We start from the raw sequence: 24,832 nt of genomic DNA on the forward strand, positions 1-24,832 counted from the left end.
CTATGCACCAGGCTTCACCCCCTTTTCAATGCCATCGCAATAGGAAAATATATAAGATACATTATAACTGGCTTTATACTACTTTTTCAAATGTTAAAAAGTGAAAGTGATGAAAATATGAGTTTTACTGAATGAAGCAAAATTCTAACCCCAGAAAATTCTCTATTTACCCCTTGACCTAAAATATAATCCGGACGATGACAATAATTAATGCATAAGGACTTTCATAAAAACTTAATTTATTATCGGATAAAAATAGCAACAATCGTTTTTTTAATTATTTTACCCCTAAAATTAAAAAAGTATGTTTTGTAAAAATAAAATACTTAACTTTATCACATTATATCTTTTGGCTTTTTAACATTTTTGAATCCGAGCCTTACGAACTATACTTAATAATACTATTCTAAGAGTTCAACTTTAGCATTTGTAAGTCTTCTTCGTACTGCTTATATTGTTCGTCTGATAAATACCACAAATCAATAGGAATTTTTGTAAAAATATTATTTATGAGTTTCATGAATATTAATGCCAAACTATTTCCTAGGTTTTCTTCTAGTTCTGCTACAATCTCCAAGCCATTTTGATTAATAAAGGAGTTCACTGTATGTCCTAAAAGAAAGTAAACCTTTTTTTACCATCAACTTTATCATGAAGCCTTATAATATTGAAAGGCTAGAATTAGTAAATAATAACTTTTGTTTACAAACATATTCATCGATTCTCTGTTGTCAAGTTTACACGCATTTTCAAAAGAGGAAAGTTTTTGTGAACTGTTACGATAATAAAAACTTGTGCCATACTATGGGAAAAGGGCGATTTAAACCGACCTTAAAAAAACCCGAGTACCCCTTAGTAAAACCCGATATTATCATAACATCATCACATCAAAGGACAACCGACGTCATAAACGTAGAATAATAAAAACTTATTAAGAAGTCTATAATAATTATAAAATTATACAAATACATAAAATACACTTGTAACTAATCAAATTATAAAAAACATAGTTAATTTTCTTTGCACTTAACACACTTCACTTCTTTTACATGGTGTTCCGCGCATACGAAATTTTGACACTCCTTGCAAAGTTGTTGTAGATTTGCGATCTCTATTTCGATCACAGAGATAACAACGTCCACTTTTAAGTCTTTCATTTTGGTTTTCAACTGGAGGAGACGCCAAGTCTAGAACAACATCGCGCATATACTGCCTTAGCGTCTTGCTCAAGCGTCCTGAATTATTATATCTTCGTACAATATATTCTTTTACCAAAGATTCTCCTAACTAAAGCAAAAAATATCGTCGGTCGTCCTTAGATTTTTTGATTTTTGAATACTTGATGTCCCATAAAATAAAAGAGTTTAGTGCCGCAATATCTAATAATTGGCCAAAAATTCCAATTGGCCATCGCTTGCAAATTCTGCGAGTAGAGTATTGCTTTACCATTTTATCTGTGGTGTCTACAGCACCCTTTGTATCATTATAATGAAGTATAATATGAGGTTTATTCTTATATTTTTTATCTGCAACAGTATCATCATGATGTTCCGTAGACAATAAAATAACTGCTTTGCCTTTGCTAGGTGTATAAGACACAATAGTATGTTCTTTTGTGAATGCAAACATACTAGAAAATTGAGGCCTAAATAATTTGAGTTGCAACTCGTTTGTAATGTATGACTTATTTTTTCTTAGGGTTCCACACAGGGTAAGTTTTTTTCAGCAAGTATAGACTTGTAAAAAAATTATCAGTGGTTACTCCATATCCAGTGCCAAGGGGTTCAACAACATCCAGAACCATTCTCTCACCCTGATTTTTTTCTGGTTTGTTATTTATTTTACCAAGATAAACCTGTAAATGTATGCTGTACGAATTTTTACTATCCGCCATTGCCCAAATTTTAAGGCCATATTTATCGAGATTACTTTTTATGTAAACTCGAAAAGGACATCTCTCTCTGAAGGAAACAATATGCTCATCTATAGTAACATGTGACTCAGGTGAATAGGCCATGATACAATTCTGAACAAACAAATCAAAAACTTCTCTAATTGGCGCCAATTTATTGTTTATCTTACGCTGAGGTCTAGTAGAATAGTCGTCAAATCGAATAAATGCTGTAAGCAACTGAAATCGATTACGTGACATACTTGCCGGAATAATAGGCCTGACATATTTCTTATCTGTACACCATAACATTTTTTGGGGCTCCTTGGTTGCTTGAAGCGCTCCTTGTATCAGCAGGATTTCTAGGTACGCCTTGATTTCCGTAGAATCGGTAAGCTGCCAAGTTCCTTGAAGCTGCCAAGTTCCTTGCAATTTATGTGGATATTTTTCATTCCATTGTCTTATTACCTATAACATGCATGATGGCGCCCTCACGACCAAAACTTTCCGGAGGTACACTCGCCTCCCATTCGGATCTCCGGGCGGAGGCTGGACGGGGGGATCCATCAGGCGGATCAAAAAGCCTAAAAATCAATTTCTGCAACATCAGAGGCCTAAACACCAATATTAATGCAGTACACCAACACCTGCAATCAAATAAGCCAAACAAAGGTGAAACCTTCAACAACAAATGTTCACCTCATTTATCCTGGATACGATCTACACACCCGATTTCGACTAAACTTTGGATTGGCAGTATTTGTCAAGAACGATTTAAGTTGCCAGCAGGAGGAAACGCTTGAACCTGCGGACTTCGACGTCATGTGGTTCAAGATAATAGCCAGTGGTGCCACGAAATTTATCTGCTGTATCTACAGACCACCAAGCGACACCCAATATAGACGGCTCTTTTTGAACCTGGTTGATTGCATTAACCATCTGCAAATTGACTACCCAAGCGCAGAAATCATCGTCATGGGTGATTTTAACGTTCACAATATCAACCGGCTGCGCTTCTGCAACAAGAACGACGATGAAGGACGAGAAGCTGAGCTATTTGCCACCATATGCGGGCTTATGCAGCTTGTGGAGGAACCTACCAGAATCTCCGATCGAGACGGCGAGTTCGCGAGTCTCCTAGATCTGGTCTTGGCTTCAGACCCTGACTCGTACACAGTATCAGTACATGCCCCCCTAGGAACATCGGACCACAAATTGATAACAGTCTCTTGCCAGTTGGAGGTTAAAACGCAGGATCCTCCGATGCCGCGGAAGGTATGGCACTATAAATCAGCAGAGTGGAACCATCTTCGGGAATTTTATCGCTCATTCCCTTGGAAAGAAGTCTGCTTTAAAACCAATAACATCTCAGAATGTGCAAACCAAATTACAGAGACGGTCTTGGCAGGAATGGAAGCTTATATCCCTTTTTCTACTAAATGCGGATCAAACAACAAGCAATGGTTTAACCTGAATTGCAAAAAGGCAGTAAACACTAAAAACGCAACATATCGCAAATGGCGTCAACATCCTTCCATCGAAAATCGGAGGAACTTTTTAGCCTCTAGAAATAGCTGCAAGCGAATTATTGATGAATGCAAAGAGAGTCACACCAACAGGATCAAAAACAAACTGCTAAACTGCCCAAATGGAACAAGATCTTTCTGGTCGGTATCGAAAGCCGTTAGTCAAGGATTTGCTAAGTCGGTCTTGCCACCCCTAACAGCAGATGATGGTTTTATCGCGGTAACAGCAAGGGAAGAAGCCAACTTACTGGGTAAACTCTTCGCGTCCAATTCTACTCTGCACTCGCAAGGCAAAACACCGCCATATTTGTCAAGGGTGAATTCAACGATGGGAGAAATTTCGTTTCCCCATTGAATTATAAATAAAATTCTTAAAAGCGTAGACACCAACAAAGCTTCTGGACCTGATGGAATTCCAGCCCTAATCCTAAAACGTTGTGCAGACGAATTGACTCCTCCCTTATGTAGAATGTTCACGGCATCGTATAATCAGGGCCAATTTCCAACAAGCTGGAAAACTGCTCGAGTGCAAGCTGTACCCAAAAAGGGTAGGGTAAGAAGACGATGCTCCGCCCGATTGCACTAGTTCCAGTAATATCGAAGATTATGGAGAAAGCAGTCAACCAACAACTGTTAAGATATCTGGAATCATCTGGACTAATCAGCGATCATCAAAAGCATCGAAAGCTTAGATCCACCGGCGATCTTCTGGCCTACGTCACACACTTGTGGACGGAGGCCACGGAGAAGCACGGCGAGTCCCGCTCAGTCGCTCTTGACATTTCCAAGGCATTTGAGAGAGTGTGGCATGAGGGACTACTAACCAAGCTCTCCTCAATCGGCATACAAAATTCATTATTGAATTGGATCAAAAGTTTTCTTGAACAACGAACAATCCAAGTAGCCGTCGATGGATACCTCTCCGACAAATTTAACATTAATGCTGGAGTCCCTCAAGGATGCATTCTATTCCCGACCCTTTTCTTGGTATATATCAACGATTTGCTAGGAACCACTGTCAATCCAATCTACAGCTTTGCGGACGATAGCACACTTATTTTCACATTTAAGTCCGCCAAACCAACGACAGCCGCAAGTTCTCAGAATCTTAGATTAACCTTGGTGGCCCGGAGCTGGTTATGACAGGGAAAACATTGCCAATGAAATCATCTTTACATCTTCTAGGAGTCGAGGTCACCAACAGTGTGTCCTGGCATGACCACGTTGCAGAGGTCGCCAGGGCGACTTTCAAAAAATTCGGAGTGCTTTTCAAAACGAAAAAACTGTATACACCAGAACAGCTGCTGACTCTTTATAAGGCTCAAATACGCCCTTCCCTCGAGTATTGCTCGCATGTCTGGAGCTCTGCACCCAAGCATAGTTTAAACCTGCTGGATTCTATACAGAAGAGAGCTATTCGTCTTATCGACAAACCAGAACTGACAAAGAGTCTGGATAGTCTGGAGCACAGGAGAAAGGTGGCTGATCTCTGTTTATTCTACCGTTATTATCACTCGTAAGTGCTCCTCTGAGCTGGCAGGCCTGATTCCACCCAGGGCTGTTCCGGCAAGAAGGACGCGTCTAGCAGTTGCGGCTTATCAACATCGAGTCCACCTGCCTACCCCAAGGACGTCGCTGTATCGGGACTCATTCATCTGGAGAACATCTTCTTTGTGGAACAGGCTTCCACCTCACATATTTCCCGACGCATACAACCTACAGCGATTCAAGATAAATGCCCACAAATATCCTCGCGCAAGCACCACTCCAAGAGTGACATAGGACTTTCCTCTTGTGCTTGTGTTTACCATAAAAAAAAACAAAATAATTCTTAATAAGTAACAGTAAAATAAAGAAAACTAATACTACTTATAAATAATATCAAATAAAATTTTAAATAAGGTCAATGAAAAAGGAAACTTACCTCTTCAGCTTTTCTATTCATTTGAACTACTAATATATTCAATATATTGTCTGACATGAACAGTAAAAAAGCTTCAATTTCAGTGGTAAAATTTGAACTATACGGAGTAAGACCTTGTTTATTCTTTATTATATCTTTAGCTCCTCTGCGTGTCTGAGGATAGGGAACTTTTGACCACTGGGTACCATCTTTAGATTTATAAAATAGATTTCCAGGGTCCATAGACTCTTGCTGTTCCTGCTCCATAGATGTGCCTTGACTGTCACTATCGCATTTAATAAGATCCGACTCCTTGTGATTTATTTCCGGTTCCCCGTCACTTTCCTCAAATTCCTCATCGTCAGACAAAATTACGTCAAATTCCCCTATTTCATCATCAGAGTCTGCATATAATAGCCGTTCTAATTCGGCATCACTAAGGCCTTTCGACATTTTTGATTAACTTTTAAAAAAGCGAAATACCACAAAACTCGTAAAACTAACTGCTAAAACAAAACACTTCAGTGGCTTTGAAATAAATAAAACAGTAAATAAGTCTGCGCACACTGCAACGATCACTCTAATCAACTAATGGTCTATTTTTAGAAGCAGCGCGCGCCGGATCGAAGTACAAAGCACCGCCAAGCCAATAGGCGTGCATTCCCACGTGGGGTATAAATGTACCCCAGGCTATTCAAACAACTTTATTTTTGAAAAACCGAGAAAAAAATGTGGTTTAAAAGGCAGTAAATATTTACATAGCTTTTATTAACAGAAAATAAAATTCTTCACAAAAAATAAGCTTTTTTTGGGCAAATATGCAAGAAAAGAGATGTATGGGGTACATTTGTACCCCACCCGGGAAGACGAAGGTTAAAAAAAAGCATTTAGAGTTCATAAACGGTAGCAGCAAAATCTATTAATAATAAGTATTTATTATTTAAATATTTTTGACGACGTCACTGGTAAAGATTACTTGTGTCGGTGGAATCTAATGCGATCGAGCGGCGTTGCGATGTTGTTGCCTTTTTCTTTAATATACGTTATCTACATTCATTTAACTTTGAATTTTGACTTTAATATCTTATCATATTTTATGATAAATAATGTTTCATATCTTATTAAAGAGGAATAGTATTATTTTGCGCCTTTTAAAATAAGTGACAAATTTTTATGATATTATAAAGTGTGTTTTTTTGCCATTTCTACACAAGCATTTGGCATCATTGCATCAGAGATGTTGCAAGCAAACAAACTGCCCATATTTCCACGGCAATGCTAATTCTAGCCTTTCAATGTTCTAAGCATGAAGCAATTAATGCAATATTTTTTTTTATTATTTGTATAAAATAAATTGAAATAGATAAAAGACATTACTTACCTAATACCTTATTCCCATTAAACAAATTATCAAATTTAACCTTTAATCCACCAATCCTAAATTTAACTTTCATAGAATCTATATGCATTACTTCACGGCCTTCCTTCTCCAAAAACGTAATGTTTGTAAAAATTCTGGTACGAATATCATACATTTTCATATCACAGTTTCCTTGGCCCAATAATGGCAATACCAAAATTTGACCTTTTAAATTATATTTAGATTTAAGGTCTAGAAGAGGGATGTCTAACTTAAAGTTCCAATGACCATGCTTATCATCATTTATAGTAAATCTAAAAAATAATATTTACTTATCGATTATTGTTTTTTATCTCCTTCCTTACGAGGTATCCCTTGGCGTAGAGTTAGATGGACCAGCTACGTTTAAATCATATAAGCTTCCAGTTAAAACAATTGCCCCGTTTCCTTTGCTTATGGATACAGCATCCAGAGAAAGTGGTTCGAAGTGTTCAACATTAATTTCAGGAATACCTTAAAATTTTTAAATGTAGCATTTAATAACTACTCTTACATTAGCGTGTTATTTTTAAAATATTTTCAGGTTTTTCTGATACTTACCTACCGCTAAACTTGGAAACATTTTCAGAAACATATCGTTGATACATTTGTTAACGTTTTCATCAGATTTTTTGCAAGCTTTCAGCCATGGAGCTAAAATATAAAAAGTGTAACTTTAATAACTTTGATTGGTACGATATTTTGAAATGGCAATTAGCGATATGGTAAAAAATTATTTTTTCTAGTGTCACCCTAGAAACAATATTTTTTTCATCAAAAATCGAACATTATGCGATGTGAACTGGAGCGTGCCTATAAACCAATTGATGAATTGTTGAATCCCGGCAAATCTATTTTTGATTAATTTTCGGTTTTTACCACCAATGTATTGTCGTTCTCTTTATATATGTATAGTGCAAAGCCCTCTATATCGGATCTAAATGTATGATTTAAATATGGTGTCAGTTTCCAAATCCGACAAATCCATTCAGATTTAAAATCAAATGCCGACAAATCCGTTAAATTTACTACAATTTTTACATACTTCATTTTCTTATTTTATTTTATTTATTTCTTTATCCACGAGTCAAGCCCATTTTTTTTTATAAATCTAGGAATAGAAATTGAATCAAATGGACCCAACCTAACTACCAACTACATAATTTGCTTAGCTAAAAAAACAGTAGACTGTATATGTACTATAGGTGTTTATACAACAAAAAGAAAAATATCCATATAACACAGGACTAGTAATTTTACATATCCTATGAACAAAACAATAATTTCAATATACCAGTAACATATTACAGATAGTCAGAGAGCTAGCTGTCGCCTAAATATACTCTTATTCGAAAAACAGTCAAGGTTGTCAGCATACTGATTCGCAAATCGAGACTCCCTAGAAATGAACGTGTTGAAGCCATAGTTAGTTAGGTGGGTAGGAGCATAAAAAAATGGTTGTATCTTGTATGTCGAGATGGTGCATTAACATCAATCGTTCCCGTCAACTCAGGGCTAAAACTCAACGAGTGCAATAAATTGTGAAACATGTACAACCAGATCCCTATAATATTAAGAGATTCCTCTACCTGACGATAATGAATGTCATCTTCAGCCGTATGTTCCTATATGAAATATATCGTAGAAAATTATGCTGCACTCTTTCAATACCTTGATTATGAACATTGTAATGGGGGCTCCAAACACGTGAACAATAATCAAGGTGTGGGTGCACAAGAGAGCAGAACAATAATTTGATGGATGTTACACTAAGGAAATTTCTTGTACAACGCTTAATAAAGATTTGAAGACACTTTGTATCAATAATGGAGGATATGTGACGTACATATGATAACTGACAATCAAGTATAACTGCCAGGTCTTTAATTTAGGACACCCTAACCAAAGCATATTCGTTTATGTTGTAGACATGCTCAATAGGATTTCTACGACGACTAAAAACCATTAAATTACACTTCTTGACGTTAAGCTCCTTAATATTTTGATCACACCATTGAACCAAGCAGCGGTCCAAATCCGACTGTAACTTAACACAATCAATTGTTGTGTGATTGCTCATATACAACTTCAGATCATCTGCAAAAATAAGAAAACTTGTATGAAGAAAACAAGATATCGTCAACATAAATGTTATAAAGAGTAATGGACCAAGATGAGAGCCCTGTAGCACTTCAGAAGGTATCTTGATCTCCACCGAATGAAAGTTTTTAAGTCGCCATCTGTCTTCTACCAGTTAGATAAGACTTCAGTCACATTAAAAGCTGAGCGTGTATACCAACAATCTCCAACCTGTTAATTAATACTGTAAGACGTGAATTTATTTTAGTTATTATCAAAGTATATAGATTTCAATGAGTAGAATCACTTCTTTGATCGCCTCAAAATGCCGCCTTTTTTTATAAGCGGTCGTAAATCACTTGTAAACTACGCCGGCACCCCTCGCATGACAGGATACAAGTCCGTCCACAACGTTCACATTAGAAATGCGTTTACGCATGCGTTTTATAAACAGCAACTAGGTAATAGGTAATATATTTATGTATGCATCCAGTCGCCATTTTTTCTTTGCTTTTATTTCTTTTTATAATACTAATAAAACGCTTAAATTTCAGTCAAACCTTAGGAATGTTGTTAAGAAAACTAGAATCCCCTAAAAACCCTTTAATCTTAATAAAGGTGTACCTAATATAAAGGGTGTAAACCTAAATGTATACCTTAATTGACGACTATAATAGTTATAGTTAAGCTGAATTTATACAGACAAATAGAATAAAATAAGGCCTTATTTGACATGTATGCATTTAAACAGCAAAATAAAATAAAATAATAAATAAGGAATTATCAATCACATGCCAGGTATATTTCAAGAAATTGACCAATTACATACCAGTTAAATTTTATCTCTTTGTCTTTCAATGGGTTTTCTGACCAAAACGCCGTGCGTACTTTCGTTTTTAAATAAAAGTTAAATATTAGTTGCATTTTGGTCAACTTCTTATTTTATTCTTATTTTATTTTGCTGTATAAATGCCTTATGGGGGTTTGTGTAAATTGAACTCTTATTTTAGTCTTATTTTATTTCTTATTTTATTCAATCCAGCATTATTATTCTCAATAATAAAAACGTAGGGTTGTACCGATTATCTTTATTTTTTCGATTGACCTGGTAGAGGAATCATTTGGTTCAGACACTTAATATAGACACCCTTTATTTAATCCTTTACTTGTTTGGGGATTTTCCCAAAATCCACTTTACCTACTATGTAGGTATGTAGAAGCCTGGACGTTTATTCTACCTGGATGTTTATTAGAATGACGTTTATTTCTACCTGGATGTTTACTACCATTTATTATTAAATGGAATATTAATTTGTTGAATCACAGTTGGCTGATCAAAACATATGTAATTAGTGGGAAACTGTAAAAAGGAAAATAATTTAAAAAAAAACACTTGATTTATATGTCGGTATATGCATATATTTCTTATTTGTTAATAATCGTAATTTCATTACAATGCACACTTACTATTCTATTACACAGTACAAAATATTAAATTATAAACAATACATATTTATTTAGAGGAACTATGTACGAGTATAATTTTAGGTCTTATTCTAATCCAAAATTCAACACAGCAGTATTGTCCGTGAGAAGCCATTACCAAACAACTACTATTAATATAAATTATATTAAAGTAAAAGTTCGTAAAACTAGCACTAAATGACAGAATATTAAATTCACAAAAACAAAAAATATTGGCACACTCGGTAAACGTCGAAAATAAACTAAACCGAGTCAACCCTATAACCACATTTCGTCGACGAACCGGTATAAATCCCCCGCATGCGGGGGATCGATAAACTCCGATAGGCGAGAGGGGCAGCGTCGGCAGGTAATTATATTTAAGGTTCGAAACTAACTTGGACTTAGCCCCAAATAAATCACTCTAATACTTGATTTTTAGAAGTTTTATTATAACTTAAAGAGACAATCAAGAACAGCAGGCGACTATCGAGAATCTAAGACACTACATGTTATAATCATGAATCTTATATACTAAAAATGCTTGATAAACTACGGGAATAATTAGTTCTTAGCAGATTCATAAAAAGATAAAATACGGTGTTTTACATACTCGGAAATTAAATATGATAATTAACGATAAAAATGTTAAGTTAGCTAAAATGTAGTTTGATAAAACACGGTAGAATTCTTAATAAGTTAAATGTCGTTAATTATCATTTACAAGATAAGAATCGGTATAAAAGATTATTTATGAAATGGACAATAGTTGCATTTAAACCCATTTTTATCAGTAAATTACGTCGTTTACAATGGTATAATATTTACAAGATAAGAATCGGTATAAAAGATTATTTACGAAATTGATAATAGTTTCATTTAAACCCATCTTTATCAGTCAGTTACATTACTTCCAGTGGCGTACCTGGGCATATTATGTACAGGATGTAACTCCTCCCAACTGAGATGGAACCTTAGGGTTGGAATGGTTGGCTAAGGTGACCTGGGCTGATCATCAAGTTCGGCATCTTCTTGGTTTTTTCTCTGTCGGCGGATAAACCAAATTGGATATGGGTAGCATGTTCGATAGTACCATGTTACTACCAAAAGAATGAGGACTGAGACCACAAGATATATCACAATGTGGACCCAAAGGGGCGGTGTTCGAACAATCGAGTCCATAAGTTTCACCTCATGCTGTGATTTGATTTTAGCAGTTAGGTGATTGATTTCTTCCAAGTCCAGATTCGTTAGTTTCAATGTTTCGTAATGCTCTGGCAGAAGAGAAAGATCTAATTTGGATAGTCGAATTACTAGGGCTGGTGATATTTCTTCAGTTCCAGCAACAAACTTTTCATTGTTGATGATAAAGTGACGTTTGATAGGAATAGTAATCAAATAACTTCCAGGGTTTAACTCGTGACGTTCTTCAATGGAGCAATCTTCTATCACAAGGATCTTTGTAGGGGTGGTTAGAAGTACTGAATATGGAGTCACTTGATTGGCTATGGCTTTCTTCAAGTGGATCGAGACAGTTGTACAGTTCTGAGGTTGGTTTCTTTGTATAATATCAACAATACAATCTTCATCAGCTGGTAGTTTGTTTTTGCAGTAGAAGGTGTTTTCGACTTCTTCACATGGCGTTTCTTGATATTGGTAAAATTCATTTCTCTCGTTTAGGACAAGGTAAGGTTTAGGTGGTATAATAATTTTATTATCAATAGGGATTGGATAAACAAAATATGTTTTAAAAGAGTTATCCATTAAAATAGGAAAGTGTATTAAAAATATTATTTTATCATTTTTAAATACTAACTGAATTCCTAAAAATGAATAGTAGCTATAATGATTCTTAAATTGAGCAACTTGATTAGTAGAATAGATCGACTTTGTTTGTAGGATTAAATAGTTTAGGTTTTGTAACGTTAAGAAAGTAGGATGAACTTTATTAAGGTTAGCAAATGTTATTGCATTCGTTATTTGATTTAACTGAATATAAAAGGTCAACAATGAATTAATAAGCAAATCTAAGGTATTAATATCGTTAAGCTCGACTGAGAAGCTATTAATTATGTCGCCAATAATTTTCAAGTTTGACTTAATTTGAGAAAGAGAATGATTAGTTTTAATCATTATATCTTTTGCCATTGTTATTTCTTCATTTATGGAATCTTGCAATATATTATTATTTTTATTAAGATGTTCAAGAATAGAGTTTATTCGTTCGCCATCATCAGCATCTAGTGTGCCAAATAACCATTTCGAAATTCTTCCTCCCAAGTTAAGTAATCCACGTTTGGATCTTAATTTTGGATAAAGTATTTGTAAAGTATTATTTACATAAAGCAGTAATGTTTTAGCTTGTTTTATCAAATTAATAGTGTGATTGCCCATATTATTCTTTCTTGTAATGAAACCAAGATCATAGGCTAAGTCGTCTCGAATTTCTAATAATTCCGAAAAATTCAAATAACTTACATATGTATGTTTGCTAAGTATTATTCTACTAGGTTGTAAACTAAGTGGTAAAATTGGATTAGATAATTCTTGAATTGAACCATTAGTGATTAGGATTAAGAATAAAGGAGAGAGAATGAGAAGTATTCTCATCTGAAACAAATAAAGAAAAATAATTATTATTTCTTGCGCCTCTTAATATTGTGTTTTGAATATTTGGAAGTATTTGTCTTTACTTTATTAGCAGTTTGTGCTATAGGGTCAATTCTTACATATCTTGGGGCTAATTTGTCACGGGGTAATTCTTTGTGATAAATATTATCATCTACAGAAATGTTTATGGGTTCTACACGTTTAGAATTTATTTTTTCTAATTTTTGATTTTTCTTTTCTTGTATCTTTTCATTGATTTCTTTATACCTGTCTTTAAGGTTGTCTTTATGGGTTTAAACATATTTTGAAACTATATTTTTTTCTTCCACATCGAAAGGATCTTTTGAAGTGAAATGCCCTGATACGATTTCAAAGGGTGTGTATTCAGTAGCAGAGTGTATGGTATTATTATAATGAATTAAAGAATATTTTATGAGATTGTTGAGAGATTCTTTCGGGTTTTGTTGAGTTTTGATTCTTATTTGTTCTAATAAAGTGCTATGAAATCGTTCAATGTAACTATTTGAATTGGGGTTTTTAGGAGTAGTGTAATGAAGTTTAATTTTATGCAATTTACAGAAATCAGTAAAGTTGTTGTTATTAAATTCTATACCGTTATCACAAACTATAGTTTCTGGTAGTCCGTAATGAGATATAAATGTTAACAGCCCATCTAGAACATTAACTGCATTTACTCCAGGGATGTTGTACACTTGTGCAAATTTGGAAAAAGAGTCAATTACAGTTAAAAATTTTTCTTTAGAAATAGACAGAGTATCTATATGGATTCTTTCAAAAGGTTTGGAACCTATTGGTACTGGTTGAAATATAAATTGATTCGGATTTCTTTCATATTTGGACTTTTGGCAGATATTACAATTGTTAATATAATTAGTTACATCTTTGACTAATGTTGGCCAGTAATAATTTCTTTTCAAAGAGTCTATAGTAGTTGTAATCCCGCGATGCCCTGTTTTATAGATATGATGATAGTTTATTTTGTCTTGTTGTTCTGATCCCAGGACAACATCAGTTATTTTTGAGGAACATATCATGAGCTTAGAAGTAATTCTGCCTGTTTTTGCTTGAATGTTTTTGAGGAAATATCTCTCGTCTTCTTTATTTGGAAAATGCATATAATATGTGACGTCATTTTTTAAGTTAGCAATAAATTCTTCTAAGTCTTCTTCTAGAAAACGTTTTCTAATGTGAACAAAGTATCTGAAATTTTCAAATACTTTTTCTTTTATGAATCTTGGTACAGTTGAACTTTCTGACATTTTAATTATCATTTGTTGTTTGTGATAATTAAGAGGTTTGTCACAATAAGGGTAAGATAGTAAAGGTGGCTCATCAGCTGAATGTACAGTAGTCACATTATTTTCAAAAAAGTCTTGTATTGATATGTCAATATCACCAGGTTCGTTGTATAAAGAGTTTGGATTTGCTATTGGATTAGTATAATTTGAGTTTATGGGTTCTGCTGTATTTCTGGATAAACTATCTGCTACACTATTATCTTTTCCTTTTATGTAATCAATTTCATAGTCATATTCGGATAGTAATAGCCTCCATCTTACCAGTTTCGAATTAGGTTCTTTAAGGCTTTCTAACCATTTCAAAGGTCTATGGTCAGTTCTTATCTGAAAATGCCTTCCAAAGAGGTACGGACGAAAATATTTTACTGACCATATTATAGCTAATAATTCTTTCTCGGTTACTGAGTAATTGATTTCATTGGGATTAAGAGTTCTACTGGCGTAACATACAGGTTTTCCATTTTGACTAAGCACGCCTCCAATGGCATATTTGCTAGCATCAGTTGTTAATTTAAATACTTTTGAAAAATCGGGATGTATTAAAACTGGTTCATTGCAAAGGATTGCTTTACATGTCTCAAATGCTTGAATAAAGTCCTGAGTGTGTTCAACTTTCTTTCCTTTCTTCAAACATAGGGTCATTGATTTTGTTATTTTTGACAAATTATTAATAAATTTCCTATAAAAACCTACCATTCCTAGAAAACTTTTCACTTCCTTATGAGTTTTTGGCAACGGTATTTTTAAAATAGCATCAATTTTTTTTGGGTTAGGTTTGATTTCTTCAGGGGTGATTATATGTCCTAAAAATTCAGTTTCCTTTTTTAAAAATTCGCATTTGTCAAGTTGTACCTTCAGATTATATTCTTGTAGTTTTTTGAAGATTTCTTTTAGGTTTTTAATATGTTCGTCAAGAGTAGTTGAAAATATTATAATATCATCCATATATACCAAGCAAGTTCTATTAATGTATTGTTTAAGGATTTCGTTAATCATTCTCTGAAAAGTTGCGGGAGCATTCTTTAATCCGAAGGGCATCCTTAGAAACTCATAATGTCCTTGTTCAGTTGAGAATGCTGTCTTTTCTATGCTATCTTGGTGGATCTTTATTTGATGAAAACTACTTGCCAGGTCCAAGGTTGAAAAGTATTGACACTTGCCTAATTTGTCTAGTAATTCGTCAATGTTTGGAATAGGAAATCGATCTTGAACTGTTTTAGCATTAAGTTTCCGGTAATCAATTACTAACCTCCATTTAGGTGTCCCACTAGCATCTAGTTTTTTTGGTACAATCCAGATAGGACTTGACCAGGGACTAGTACTGTTTCGGATTATTCCATCCTCTAACATTTTTCCTATCTGTTGATTTACTTCTTCTTTGTGAACTTGGGGAAGTCTCTATGATTTGGTATATAGAGGTTCTTCATCGGTAGTAATGATTTTATGACACGTTTGAGTAGTGGATGACAAGGGTTCATTGGGATTTTGAAATATTGACTTGAATTTTGTACACAATGTAACAACTTTATGTTTCCCTTCTTCATTTAAATGTTCAAGTCTTAATAGGGATCCTATTTCGGTTTCATTTGGACAAAAATAGTTTTTTTCTATTTCTGTTTGATAAAGGTCCCAATTATCTATGGGAAATACTTCTATCGGTTTATTGAGACTTACGTATGTGTCATCTATATTTACATTATGTATTTCAACCATAGCATGACCATTTTTAACATATGTAACTCCTTCTGGTATAAAGCAATGTGAGTTTAATTTATTATAAGGTATGTAATATGTTCCATCTAAAGTGGCATTAGTTGGAAGTTTAATTTTTAAAATTTCATTTTCATTTAGGGTTATATTAAAACAGTTATAATCACTAGGAGTACATTGATGTACTGGTAAAGTAATTTTGTCTTTAAATAAAATGTTTTGTTGTAAATTCCAGTTGAAACCCATATTTCGTAGATCACGAAAACTGATTAAACCATCGAAAAATGAATGGAAGTCAAAAAGGGTAAATATTATCTTTTGGCATGAATCAAATTCCTTGAAAGCTGGAATATGAGCTTCATATTTAGATTCTTGTTGGCCACAAGCTGTTTTAATAATGTTAGGTTTGATAACAATGAACTCAGAAAAAAAAGTTTTTGCTAGATGAGGATTGAGAAGCGATATATGACTTTCAGAGTCAATAAGTAATTTAATTGGTTTTCCATAACCTAGAATTTTTATATAAGGTAATTTACGATTGTCTAAATCATTGGTCAAATAAAATTCGTTACAGAGGCTTGTTCTGGAAAATTTTCATCATCTACAGGTTCTTGATCGGAATTGGGTAAATCATTAAGATCTGGGATTAAGTAGTCATCATGTTGTTCTACTGGATTTTCTTGAAGGAGGATATTTATATCTTCAATTGGATTCTGGTCAGTGTCTAATTCAGAAGGTAATTCAGAATTATGAAGTTCTTCAAAATGGAATGTTGGTCTGGATTGAGGAACAAAATAATTGTTGGATCTTGGTTGTTGATAAGTAACAGGCTTATTTTGCTGCGATTGTGGTTTCGTAGCTATTGTAGAAATACCAGACATTGGGGTTGGTTTTTCAGTTATAACTTTATTCGTGGGTTTCCAGACATTTGTTTGGGGTTTTGGCTTTCCAAAAACTTGTTGGTTAGTGAAAAATCTTTGATTGGGTATTGGTCTTGGGTTTATCTTAATAGGTTGACTCGGAAAATTCTGAAAATTTTGTTGGTCATATCCAAAATTGGGGTTTGGAAATCTTGATGTTTGAGGGTATGTTTGATAAAAGTTTTGGGATGGAGTTTTATATTTAGGTGGAGGTAATGTATTTTGTGTTTGTCGTCTTTCGGTATTACTGACAAATGAAATAAAATTTTCTTCTTCTATAACATGTCGCATGGCTGTTTCAAGGTTTAAAGGATTTTTTAACCTAACTGCCGTTTGTATGTTAAGTGGTAAGTATTTTAAATATGTTATTAAAATTAGTTTTTCAATATTACTTATTTGTGCAACTTTTGCATCATTTGACAATGTTGCATCATCATTTATACTAGAAAAAATAAGACTACGAGTGTATTGACAACGTACGCCAAAGTTATAAGGATTTTCCTTAGAATAAGGTTTTAAGTTATGCAATTCATGCAACAAACAAGTAAACGATCTTTGATCACTAAAGGATAACCTTAAAACTTCTTTCACCTTATTCCAAGTATCTAATTCTAAGCGACTACTAATTAAAGTTAGAGCTTTGCCTTTTAATTTGCCTATTATTCCTCTAAAAATTAATTTTTTTACTGTTTCGCTTTCTGTTGCAAAAGTAATTAAAGTTTCATCACAAGCAGCTAAAAAGTTATGAAGTTCGCAAGGATCACCACTATAGTTAGGAATTATGTCTAAAAATAATCTTATTTGCTGGTAATTCTCACTCATGTTGTTTTTCAAATGTATATTAGCAAGCTGATCTGAAATGTTGTCTAAATTGGGAGATGGAAATTCAAAATATGTATTTTGATAATCTAACGGAGATTCTTTAGATGAAGAATTATTAGAAGTATCACTAGAACTAGAATTATTACCGAGATTTTTTATTTGTTCTCGAAATTCATTATTTAATTTCTGAGTTTCTCTTAAATCATGAAACATTTATAAATCTGAACACATTTATAACATATAAATATCAACAAAAATATATTTTGCATAAATTCTTGGGAAAATAAAAACAAGGATAAATTGGATCTCCTAACAGAGAGAAATAAAATCCACACAATATAAGAAAAATAAATTCAAAAATTCTTACCATGTACTTAAAGTCTAAAACCAACCAAGGGATATCCGTTCCGTTGATGGTTTGCTGTCCACTAAGGCCCGTTGATGAGATTGGGAATATCAGTTCCACACACCACCAAAATTGATTTAGGAAGTCCCGTCAAGGATTTAAAAATCACCAGAGTCTGTAGGAACACTATCCGCGAAAAACGGCACTATGTTTCTTTTTCTTCTGTACAGGACTATCCTACCGACTGCGCCAATTATATTTAAGGTTCGAAACTAACTTGGACTTAGCCCCAAATAAATCACTCTAATACTTGATTTTTAGAAGTTTTATTATAACTTAAAGAGACAATCAAGAACAGCAGGCGACTATCGAGAATCTAAGACACTACATGTTATAATCATGAATCTTATATACTAAAAATGCTTGATAAACTACGGGAATAATTAGTTCTTAGCAGATTCATAAAAAGATAAAATACGGTGTTTTACATACTCGGAAATTAAATATGATAATTAACGATAAAAATGTTAAGTTAGCTAAAATGTAGTTTGATAAAACACGGTAGAATTCTTAATAAGTTAAATGTCGTTAATTATCATTTACAAGATAAGAATCGGTATAAAAGATTATTTATGAAATGGACAATAGTTGCATTTAAACCCATTTTTATCAGTAAATTACGTCGTTTACAATGGTATAATATTTACAAGATAAGAATCGGTATAAAAGATTATTTCCGAAATTGATAATAGTTTCATTTAAACCCATCTTTATCAGTCAGTTACATTCTTCCAGTGGCGTACCTGGGCATATTATGTACAGGATGTAACTAGGTGCGGATGGTTAGTCGAAAAGGGTCGAGTGACTTGACTGTGTTAGACTGTGTTATTATATTTTATCTGGTTTTTGTCGATCATCAAAAATTAATAAAAAAGGAAACGATAACCGATCGGAATGTTAAGGGCTGACATGTAAAGATAAAGACGATCTGTGAGAATCTTTAAGTTTTATGGTTTTAAGAGGTTTTGGGAGATAACAAAATAAGCAGAAATAGCACTTACTAATACTTATGCGGGTAAAAAGGTCACATCGGAGAAAGTTATAATGTGTGGGAATATTGGTATTTACAAGTTCTCAAAAACATAGGCGATGACAGATGTTTACCAGAATTCTTTTAAGGGATATTTCTAATATGATCCTTGTTAGAATTCAGTTCGATGATAACTTTACTCGAAAACAGTCGTGGAGCAGTGTCCACTTGTTCTCCCGTAACTTTTCTCTAGTGTTGTGGTTATTGCCTTTATTGAACTATCAAACCTGTCAAATTAAAAAGGTGAGAGTTTTAACTGAGCATTGTGTTTTACCTTATGTTTTTTCCCATTATTTAAATCATTATCAGTATAAAGAAAGTAATATTTAAATGCGCATCCTTCCGTGCTAGGTGTAGTGACCTGATACCTTGGTACGTAAAACAATGCTAGCTAGTGTAAGTAGGTGTGTGGCACTAGTGCAACCCAGAGTGTTGTGGCACCTGGGATTATTTTGTAGACTGTGTAATTGGCCATTACATCAGTGTGTTGTTTTGTGGAGTGCTTGCTAGCACTATCCCATCAACACGATTTCTAATGATGGACATCAGGTTTTGTTCTGCCTGGATTGGAGAACAACTCTTTAACAAGGTCTACTGATGTCTATAATTTGAAGGATGTTAGTCTTATTGATAGTTTTATGGTATTGTGTACAGGTGCTATAAATCTGAAATGGCCTTGTGTAAACGTATTTTACTTTTATTTAACAATCACAATAACTAGGGTAAAATATTTGCTCACAGGTACCTTTTACTTTTTAGGTATGTAGTATCATCTTATATCAATGATCTCGAATCCTGACGTAAGCAATCTGACAAAGCATCTATCATTCTGTCTTCTTACACGTTCTAAATATACACCACAAGTTACTGTAAGTACATTTATCTTCTATTTGTTACTGTTTGAAAGTTTACTGTTTACGAGTTTATTGTTGTAATACATCCTGACAAGATGTTGTACATATATTAAAATCAAATAAAAATAACTGGAAGTATTATAATAAAAGAATTTAGGCCCTGATAATACTAAATGGTTAACTCGATCAAATGCTTTCGAGAAGTCAGTCTAAAAAGTGTGTACGTGGCAACCTTCTTCCAATAAGTTCAGTTGAACGTTGCGGAAAAAATCTAAACTTTTGGTCGATAAAACAGCCCCTTAGACTGGTTGACAGAAAATCATAGACTAGGCTCTCAAACACTTTGGGGATACAACTTAAAATGCTTATGGACCTATAATTGGTTACTTGCGACTTGTCCCCTGACTTAAAGGTGGGTGTAATGAAACCTGATTTTCAGAACTTCACTATGAAGACACATATTTAACCAAGTATAAAAGCACAGTTTTTGATAAGAATAGAATTATTCCTATTAGTCCCTTATTTACGTGGAAAGATGCGAGTTTCTTATAAATCACGAATATAGAGATTCTATGGCTAGACAAGTTAATGGAACTCTGCAGAAAAGTTATATCAGGGAAGTCTAAACTTTATCAGTATACATCTGTAAAAATAATTCTGCAAATAGATTTACAATTTCCCCTCCAGAGGGCGCGCTATCTTCATTAGAAAATATCTGAGGAGTAATGCCAGAATCTTTTTTTTTATGTTCACATATTTCCAAAAAAGCGAAGACTCTGTAAGAGTTAACATAATTTAGGTAGCAATCTCTTTTCAATGCCTTATAATCAGCCCTAAGCTTAAAAAATTGTTCATAGTCACTGAACGAGCCACTTGTTATGCATTTCTTATGCGATTTTCTCTTATAATAATTGTTTCCCTTAGTTCCTGTGAGAACCAAATGGAAAATTTTTTGGCGGAGTATTATCAATGTAACAAAACAGTCAACTGCTAAGTAAACAATGTCATAAAACAAATTGAACATGTCATCCAGTGGTCTATTCGTCAACATGGTGTTTCAATCAAACTGAGAAAAAAGTCACCAACATCCATCGAAAAGAAATCCCTATAATATCCATCACACTTTAAACCACCATTATTTAAATGCTTGTTAGTACATTGAATTTTGAAGGAGAGGGGTGGGTGCTGTTGGCACCTTGGCAACAAAAAAACGTCCTGTAGAAGTACTAGATCCAAAATAGAGCTCTCTTTACAATTCCGTTTGCTTAATAGATTATGATATGACCACATAAATGACAGTACCTGGATTAACTGTACGTCGTTAGGTGATGCTTCAGGTAAATGGGTTGCCTCAGAAGCACAAATTCCTTTGGACCATTGACTATTTGGAAGATTAAAATCACCCAAAACACAAAGCTGGCATTCAGGATACTCTTCTGATACTGTCTCAAGGCATTCATTAAATTCAACATACTTTTCCAAGTTACTTCTAGGCTGTACCAAAAATAAAGTGATTTCCCTCTATTTCTATTTGCACAAATAAATGTTCAATGCTTTTACTTAATGAAGGCAAACGTCTACTGGAAAATTCTTTTCGAACTGGTATAAGTACAGCTCCTCCCCCGGAGAATTCACTGGTTTCCTCGAATCTGTCCATTGGATATACAGGGTATAAATAATTAGATGCGAAAAAATGCAGGGGCTGATTCTTGAATAAATTAAAAAAAAAACTTTATATGAACGTATGCCCTAAAAGTCTTAACTTTTGAGATACTTAGTGGTAAAGATTGAACATAAATATATGTTTTTTTACAATAGCTGTGAAAGCCCTGTAGATATTTTAGTAATATTTGGTATGGATTTTCTATGCATCAAATGGCATTTTCTGAAGCTCACTATTTTTTTTAATTTGTATCAGTGACGTTTGTGCAAGGTTTGAAGCAAATATTTTTATGAAAAATATGGTACACCACTGTTTACTTAACCTTTCAAATAATGTATTAACCGATTAATCTGTCTGCTGATGATTGTTGGAAACTTTTTTGTGCAATTTTGATCCACTTCATCAAAATGGCAAATTATTTAAATGCAAAATATCATTGCAAGCATCTAGAATGTATACTGAAATGTACCCTTAATGAATGGCACCTCAATATACGTTATTTCCACGCGTTCATCAAAAACTACGAGAAACTGGAACTTTTCAACCAAGAAAGCATGGTTGTGGTCGCCAACGCGATATTAGAACACCGGAATTGGAAGAAATAATTAACTTAATGGATGAACAACCTGACACCAGTACTAGAAAAATTGGTCTGCAGCTACATGTCAATCAAATGATAGTATGGACTATTTTAAAGGATCAGTGATTATATCCATATCATGTACAAGTCCAGGCTCTATTACCACGAGATTTTCCTAGGCATCTTGAATTTTCTCGTTGGATGTTAGAAGTCATTGAGCAAAACCCTCAGTTTTTAAGGCAGATTCTGCTTACTGACGAAGCTAATTTTTCTAGAGAGACATCATTAACTACCATAATAACCACATTTAGGTAGATGAAAATCCCCATGCTATAGTTGAAGCTCATCACCAACAACAATTGGGTTAGAATCATTGGAGACCACCTTATTGGCCCACATTTTCTACCACAGAGATTGAATGGGGAAACATACACTCGTTTTCTCCAAGACATACTTCCAGGACTTCTTGAGGCGGTACCCCTAGATGTTAGAAGAGTAATGTGGTTTATGCACGATGGGGCTCCTGCTTATTTTAGTTTATTAGCACGTCGTTATTTAGACGAAACATAGAGGCGGTCCTCAGTTTTGGCCACCTCGGTCACCAGCTATGGAATCCACTTTACCACATGGGATCATTTAAAAACTTTGGTGTATAGGATTCCGGTACTGGATATTGATGACTTAAGAATTCGAATTATTAAATCATATGCCGCAATTCAAAATTCTCCAGGAAATTTTTATACTTCAATATGATCAATATACTTAAATCATGGCGAAAACCAGAAAAAAAACACCTTTTAATATCATTAATCAAATTTGTTGATACTAAAGAACTTCCTAAGAAACTTGGACTGATTGATAGAAAAAAAACTCATGAACAAAACTCATCACTCATGAAAAATTTTCATTCAGAGATATTAGATGGATCAAGAATGAAGAATTTGGAATTAGCAAGTTTAGGTACTGTTTTAATGAAGCCAAAAACTAGACTATCGTTGATTTATGAAAACAGCAAAATTGTCATAGACTGCAAAGTGAACCAATTATTTTTCGATATTTTTATTTTCCGGTATTAAAAAACAATTGTTTAAAAGCGTGATATGTCAAATTTTTATCAATCTTTTTAAAATTTGTAATAATAAAAATGTTTTTTTTTAAATAAAATTCCTTATTAAAGAAACTTTTAAATGTGTCTAAGATAACTTTTAATAGTTACCCTAACTCTAATCATAAAAAAATGCCAACTTTTAAACTTTAAGACCAATATTTATCTCAAAACTATAAAATCTGAGTTTTTGCACCAAAGGCTTCATTCTAAAATCTTATGAATATGTTGTGGTTTCCAGTAGAAGATTAGTGGCAATGAACTTCGACTAATCGGGCTATTTAGTAAATAAATAAAATATTTCGAAATTCTTTTAGTATACTCAGGCTGCATAAAGCATAATATGCAGTCGAAACTAATTGTTTATTTAACCATATAAATTAAAAGTAGGTCCTTAATTATTGAGAACTAAGAATCTTATTTGAGAATTAGGCATAAAATATTAAAATAATAATACTTACGTCGTTTAACAAGCAATGGGGCATCTTGAACGTTATAACCCCAAATAGCGCCGGTAACATTGAGAACAAAAATAAAAACAAACCAGCATTTTACGGCCATATTATTAAAAACTAGTAGTGTATCACTAAATAATTTTTGAAACTGTTGATTTACCAAAAGATAAGGGAAAATTGAAACAATGTTGCTTCAGCAACAAGATCAAATCGAATTTAGTTAGTTAAACCCCTGATTTTCTTCGGTATGGTAAATGTACCAGAAAAGACGGGGTATACCATACCAAATAAGCGAAATCTGCTTGATGATTACAATCGAGCGCTAAAGTGAAAGCTAGGGCTCCCCTTTCGTCTTTCTTCGTGAAATGACCATACTCACTTGTTACCTCATACGAAACGCAATAGGTAATCGATGAATAAGTATATGAAATTCCATAGTATTGCGAAAAATCAATATAGCCCATTAAATGATATAACCACGTTCAAATTGGTAAATTTTGTTCGAGTAGTCTTTTAACATGCTTCGGGGGTAATAAAACCAGATTTTATTGGGTCAACTTGATTAAATCCGACTAAACTAGCGTCCATACGAAGTAGAAATTTATTAATGTAGAAACTCTACCTAGCTATTTTTTGTTTTCTTGCAGAAAAACTACTAATACAAAATTAAAATTAATAAATGATAATTTTTGTAATTTTTTAAATTTTTTATTGTTCTCATTTTACTAAATTACAGTAATAAACATTTTTCCAGAAGTTCGCTTTATGGCATAATGAGCTCTTTCTCCTAAAAATTTAGAATTAAAGGTTAAATTAAATATTGCACATCGTCTATTAAAATATATTTTACTTTCAGATTACGACATACAAAAATGGTCCTCTGCGAACTGCATCGATGGATTATAGAAAAATTATGAATAGGAGAATATTGAAATATTGGCAACGCGGTAGGGTCATTGGATGGCACATAACTTTAAAATATTTTATAGTTTTGGCATTTTCATAGCACATAGCACCCTATATACAGGGTTATCCAAATTATGTGTCCACCATTGGTAACTTCGTTATTAGCAAAAATACAAACTTGTTTAAATTA

At 33.6% G+C, this 24,832-nt stretch overlaps 1 protein-coding gene and 1 long non-coding RNA gene across 2 annotated transcripts; one reads left to right on the forward strand and one right to left on the reverse strand.

The window, feature by feature from the left end:
* Window positions 1-219: 219 nt before the first annotated feature.
* LOC126745993 (protein takeout-like) lies at window positions 220-24,053 on the reverse strand. The gene is made up of 5 exons (XM_050454081.1): window positions 23,743-24,053; window positions 7,281-7,373; window positions 7,046-7,193; window positions 6,702-6,994; window positions 220-612 (listed from the first exon to the last, which is right to left on the reverse strand). Exons 1-5 carry the CDS (start codon window positions 23,840-23,842, stop codon window positions 407-409), a joined length of 840 nt encoding a protein of 279 aa, XP_050310038.1. The 5' UTR covers window positions 23,843-24,053; the 3' UTR covers window positions 220-406.
* On the forward strand, window positions 19,665-24,832 carry LOC126746002 (uncharacterized). The gene is made up of 2 exons (XR_007663772.1): window positions 19,665-19,948; window positions 24,593-24,832. It is a non-coding gene; the product is annotated as an uncharacterized LOC126746002 (long non-coding RNA).

The sequence above is a fragment of the Anthonomus grandis genome, chromosome 16 (genome assembly GCF_022605725.1).
Source record: "Anthonomus grandis grandis chromosome 16, icAntGran1.3, whole genome shotgun sequence".
Lineage (NCBI taxonomy): Eukaryota > Metazoa > Arthropoda > Insecta > Coleoptera > Curculionidae > Anthonomus > Anthonomus grandis.